This window comes from Poecilia reticulata, linkage group LG13 (assembly GCF_000633615.1).
Source record: "Poecilia reticulata strain Guanapo linkage group LG13, Guppy_female_1.0+MT, whole genome shotgun sequence".
In the NCBI taxonomy this organism is placed as follows: domain Eukaryota; kingdom Metazoa; phylum Chordata; class Actinopteri; order Cyprinodontiformes; family Poeciliidae; genus Poecilia; species Poecilia reticulata.
The window spans coordinates 8,558,834-8,564,479 of record NC_024343.1 but is presented as its reverse complement, the minus strand read 5'-3'; the positions used below and the strand labels follow the sequence as shown (position 1 = coordinate 8,564,479).

General features: G+C 39.9%; 1 protein-coding gene across 6 annotated transcripts in view; it reads left to right on the top strand.

The window, feature by feature from the left end:
• Window positions 1-2,365: 2,365 nt before the first annotated feature.
• The window catches only part of sgsm2 (small G protein signaling modulator 2), a 180,538-nt gene continuing 177,257 nt past the window's right edge, over window positions 2,366-5,646 (top strand). For 4 of the 6 annotated variants that reach the window (XM_008425222.2, XM_017308193.1, XM_008425219.2 and 1 more), the window contains exon 1: window positions 2,367-3,028. In XM_008425222.2, coding sequence (XP_008423444.1) covers window positions 3,010-3,028 — 19 coding nt within the window. In that variant the 5' untranslated portion in view covers window positions 2,367-3,009. Of the gene's footprint in view, window positions 3,029-5,646 lie in introns of all 6 variants that reach the window. The other 2 variants (XM_008425221.2, XM_008425223.2) reach the window with 2 other exon arrangements.

Sequence of the window (5,646 nt, the reverse complement as noted above, 5' to 3'; positions counted from 1 at the left end):
AGCAACTTCATTGAGGGGGGGACCACAAAAGGCAGTTTGCCAAACAGACTAGGACTGCCTCTGTACACAATTAAACATGTCCCAGTTAATCCTGTGCCTTTAATACAATGTAATGCTGCTCAAGATACTGCCTTATACTAGTTATAAATATTAAAACTCTTTTTTTTAAATCTCACAAAGTGTCTCATTTCTCTAATTTACTATTGAAAAGTCCTTATTCCTTATTCAAGGACCAGACGTTTAATCCTGTATGACTTCTGGTAAAGAATTAAAATGTTTAATTGTTGTGTGAGCTCCCAGAAATCCTAACCTTCTGTTGGATGGATGAAGTACTAAAATATTTCACTAATTGTGCAACTTCCACCATAGATATAATCTCAGCGACTGAGCCGAGAGTTTGCGTACCCGCTTATTCTGCTTATTTATGACCCTTTTGGCTATTCTCGTCATTGTTAGGACAGATGAGCCTTATATGCGTCTTCCAAATATGAAGTCCATCTGAGATCAGACACTGATATTGGATGATTAAGATGTAAGCCATATTTATCCCAAAGTTGTTCTCGGGTGATATCAGGTTTTTGTGCGTCCCTCTCAAGTTCTTCCACAACAAACTCAGTCATCCATGCTTTTATGCACCTCATCTTGTTTGCTGATATGCAGTTTTCTTGGAACAAGAAGTAGGGCATCCAGAAAATCCCCACGAAGTTGGAGTGTCAAATTATCCAAATTGTTGTGGTGTGTTGAAGCATTAAACCCCTTTCACCCCCAAGTCTTGAAGACCTGAGTAAAGTTTCCCCACTGTCTTCAAATCTAACAAAATTGGTGTCAAACATTTGTGTGGCAAAAATTTGTTTGTGCCATTTTCATTTTAAAGGTATTGATAAATGTTTCCAGAGGTCATGAAAGATCAAACCTCCCAAAAAATGGCTGTTTTGTTGTAGTCATTTAATAAAATCAAAAATGTTCATGTTATTTCTCATGAATGAACTCAGCATTCCATCTTGACAGAAAAAACATAAATAGATTTTTTTTGCAGTTATTAAAAAAGAAAAACTGAAATATCACAGTCATACGTATTCAGACCCCTTGCTCAGTATTGAGTAGAAACACCTTTTGATCTAGTACAGCCTCTTCTTGGGAATGATGCAACAACTTTTTCACACCTGGATTTGGGTATCGTCTGCCATTCTTGCTTGCAGATCCTCTAAAGTTCTGTCAGGTTGGATGGTGAACATTGGTGGAGCCATTTTCAAGTCTCTCCAGAGATGTTCAATTGGGTTTAGGTGAGGGCTCTGGCTGGGCCAGTAAAGAATGGTTTCAGAGTTGTTCTGAAGTCACTCCTTTATTTTAGCTGTGTGCTTTGGGTCATTGTCTTGTTGGAAGGTAAACCTTCAGCCCATTTGAGGTCCCGAGCACTCTGGGAGAGGTTTTCTTCCAGGATCTCTCTGTACTCATCTTTGATTCAAGTGCAACCAGTCGTCCTGTCCCTGCAGGTGAAAAACACCCTCATAGCATGATGCTGCCATCACCATGTTTCACTGCTGGGATTGTATTGGACAGGTGAAGAGCAGTGTCTGGATTTCTTAGAATTAACGCCAAAAAGTTCAATCTTTATCTCATCAGACCAGAGAATCTGCAGTCTGTGAGTCTTTCATGTGTCTTTTGGTAAACTATGCAGGCTTTCATATGTCTGGCACTAAAGGAGAAGATTTCATCCAACCATTCCGCCATAAAGTCCTGACTGGAGTGATAGTTGACTTTGTGGAACTTTCTCCCATCTCCATCTCTGGAACTCAGCCACAGTGACCTTTGGCTTCTTCTTTACCTCTCTTTGAATCAGCTGTTCTGGAATAGAGGCACATCTATAGGGGCAGTGAGGACCAGGGTTGAGAAACACTGAGTTAGAGCTTCACTTTTATTAGCAGGGACCGGAGTGATAAAAAAGAAAAGCAAGTTTTGTCCTTGCACACAGTTCATCTAGTTCACGAGAGCGGGGAGAAGATGGATCATCCTGTTAGAGATAACCATGTTACAAAGACATTCTTGTAAGTGTGGGAAGAAACAAGTTTCAACCTAGTATCAGCTCACACGCACACACACACCTAGACACACACACAGTAGAAAGCTAAAGTCTTGAAATGGAAAAACAAACTAGTAATGTAAGAATGATGACACAATTCTAACATCAACCATCCATATCTCGGATTACCTCTCTTGTCAGATGAACGTTCTTTCTTTAAATGGACTCATCGGTTGCAAGTGCATAATCAGGCCACATGGAGGCAGCAGCTGCAGGTTTGGTGACTCTCGGAGGAGAGTTTTCTCCATCACGCATATGTGATGTCACCTATTTTGCAGCCCGCCAACCCAGCTTCAGTGCAGACCCCAGATCAGTTAAACGTTTTGCTGGATAAAAACGCTATGCTTTTAAAGCATTTTAATTAGCTCCATTTTCCTGTATTTGGCATGTCTGCGTGAAAAAACTATTCCCCCAGCTTACATTCCTACAACAGTGCCGTAAACAGATAAAAAAATATATCTTATTGTTTAACTGAAACAGCAAACATTTCAACGCCTTTCAAGGTCGATGACATCTCTACTTCGCCGATGAGGAAGAAGTGACGGAAGAAAGGAAGGAGGAAGCAGCAGCTAAAAATAACTCGGAGGTTCTACAGGTTGCTGCGTTGGATGTTAAGAGGCTGGAGGTTTGGGGCGGAGCGAAACGCTGGGAAGTTATCTCATTTTTTTCCCCTTTCTCTTCCGCCATTGATCAGTTTGGTGAGGAAGGCGGATTCTCTGACGTCAACGTCAAGCAGCTCGGATGCGTCAGAGTCCAGCTGAGCGAGGAAAGAAGGAAACGGGTAATAAAAAGGAATAAGGTTCTGGACAACCTTATTGTCCAGAACGGACCAGTGCGGAGCGTCGGGTTCACTGAGCTTTTGAACGCACCGCGGACAGACTGACGGAGATGGAGGGCTGTACGGAGGAAGAACACAAGGAGAAATTATTATGGAACGTCAAACGGGAGGTAGGCGCTGTTGCTGCTGCTGGACGGCCTTAAAGCACATTCTTGCATTCATATTCTATATTATTAATCGCTTTACTATCGCTTTAATTAATTCGAAATCTTGGAGTTCCTGCATCAATTCTTAATTTATTTTTTAAATATTCTGCATTTTCATGTAGTTTCATACATGAAAACTACTTGTAGGTCCAGGGGCGCTCCCAGGAATCATGGGCCCCCTGACAAAAAATTTGTTTGGGCCCCCTCCGCGCAGTTGCTGTTACAATTTCTTGAGCCTATTTCACCCATAAAAAGTGTCACAATTATAAAGGCTTGCATCTGCCTTGCTTTCTTTGGTTCAATACTGATAATTAGCACAATATTTACTGCTCATGAATTTAACATCCAACAGTTCATATCCAGTATGGAAGTAGGTTGTTTTAATTTTTTTCTATTAGTTTTAGATTACTGAAATGTCTCTCCCCATGAGCAACAGTCAAAAGCAACATGCAACTACACATAAAGCAATTCAGACTTCTCAAAAATGCTAGTAGTTGCATTAAATTCAAGCTGCAGAACATAATCTTAATAAAAAATGTTTTCTCCATATTTGTTACAGTTGTCACAATGTCATAGCAGTTTGTTATGAGTCAGATAATCTGTGAAAACGATCAATCTCCTCCATCTCCTACCTGAATTACCATTACTGGTTAAAGTAATGCACCGTTCTGACCAAACAACCAATCAGAACTAGTAGGACGCTCTTAGCACTGTCAATTAGCCTCATTCACTCACTGCTAAATGTGCTAATAGTGGAGAAACAACCTATCATTACAAGAAACTGTTTATCTGATGTCATTGGTAGCTATGCTAACTAAACTGAGCATTCACAGTTTGAATCTGCACAGCTTTGTGCTATGCTAGCTGCAGCACAGCACAAATCGAGGKGGAGGAAGGATGAGCAGCACCACATGAAATTGTGATTGACAGCATTAAGCTCTCCTGCCACTGACTGGTTGTTTCAGGAGAACCCTGGGAGAAAGCAGAGGAAATTGATTTTTCAAAGATTACCTTCCATACCATACTGTCACAACATAATGACAGTTTTAAAAAATATATGAAAAAAATATTTATTTAAAAGTTACATACTGCAGCTTTGATTTCACTCAGGAAAGGACGGATCAGGAGGGATGTGGGTTAGAGCTGCTGCTGACTGACTCATCTGTTCCAAGCAGGAACGAACCATTTCATGCAGATTCAGGGGAGTTCAGGTGAATACTGCAGGTTGTAAACCACACCCATTTGGTTCTGCAATCCCAGCTGCATGCCTAGAAAGCACACAGAGCCCTTCATATCCATGGACAGGGGTGCTGCCAGGAATCTTGGGCTCACTGACAAAAAATTAAATTGGGCCCCCCCTCACATAGCTGGTGTTAAAAATTCTTGAGTCTATCTGACCCATCAAAAGAGTCACAATTTCAAAGGCTTGCAACTGCCTTGCTTTCTTTGGTCCAGTACTGATAACTAGTACAATACTTACTGCTCATAAATTTTACGTGTCAGGCTAAAATTCAGTATGCAGACAATCTGCATACAGAAGAGTAGACAAGCTAAAGGATAGTAAAACCAGTAGAAGTAGAAGGCATACAAAAAAGTAGATAAGCTAAAACATAGTAAAACCAGTAGAAGTAGAAGGCATACAGAAGAGTAGACAAGCTAAAAGATAGTAAAACCAGAAGAAGTAGAAGACGTACAGAAAAGTAGACAAGCTAAAAGATGGTAAAACCAGTAGAAGTATAAGGCATACAGAAAAGTAGGCAAGCTAAAAGATAGTAAAACCAGTAGAAGTATAAGGCATACAGAAAAGTAGGCAAGCTAAAAGATAGTAAAACCAGTAGAAGGCATACAGAAAAGTAGGCAAGCTAAAAGATGGTAAAACCAGTAGAAGNGGCATACAGAAAAGTAGGCAAGCTAAAAGATAGTAAAACCAGTAGAAGGCATACAGAAAAGTAGGCAAGCTAAAAGATGGTAAAACCAGTAGAAGGCATACAGAAAAGCAGACAAGCTAAAAAATAGTAAAACCTGTAAAAGATAGTAAAACCAATAGCAGTAGAAGGCATACAGAAAAGTAGACAAGCTAAAAGATAGTAAAACCATTAGAAGTAGAAGGCATACAGTTAAGTAGGCAAGCTAAAAGATAGTCAAACCAGTAGAAGTAGATGGTACACAGAAAAGTAGAAAAGCTAAAAGATAGTAAAACCAGTAGAAGGCACACAGAAAAGTAGACAAGCTAAAAGACAGTAAAACCAGTAGGCATACAGAAAAGCAGACAAGCTAAAAGATAGTAAACCCAGTAAAAGATAGTAAAACCAGAAGCAGTAGAAGGCATACAGAAAAGTAGATAAGCTAAAAGATAGTAAACCCAGTAGAAGTAGAAGATGTACAGAAAAGTAGACAAGCTAAAAGATAGTAAAACCAGTAGAAGTAGAAGACGTACAGAAAAGTAGGCAAGCTAAAAGATGGTAAAACCAGTAGAAGGCATACAGAAAAGTAGACAAGTTAAACATAGTAAAACCAGTAGAAGTAGAAGACGTACAGAAAAGTAGGCAAGCTAAAAGATGGTAAAACCAGTAGAAGGCATA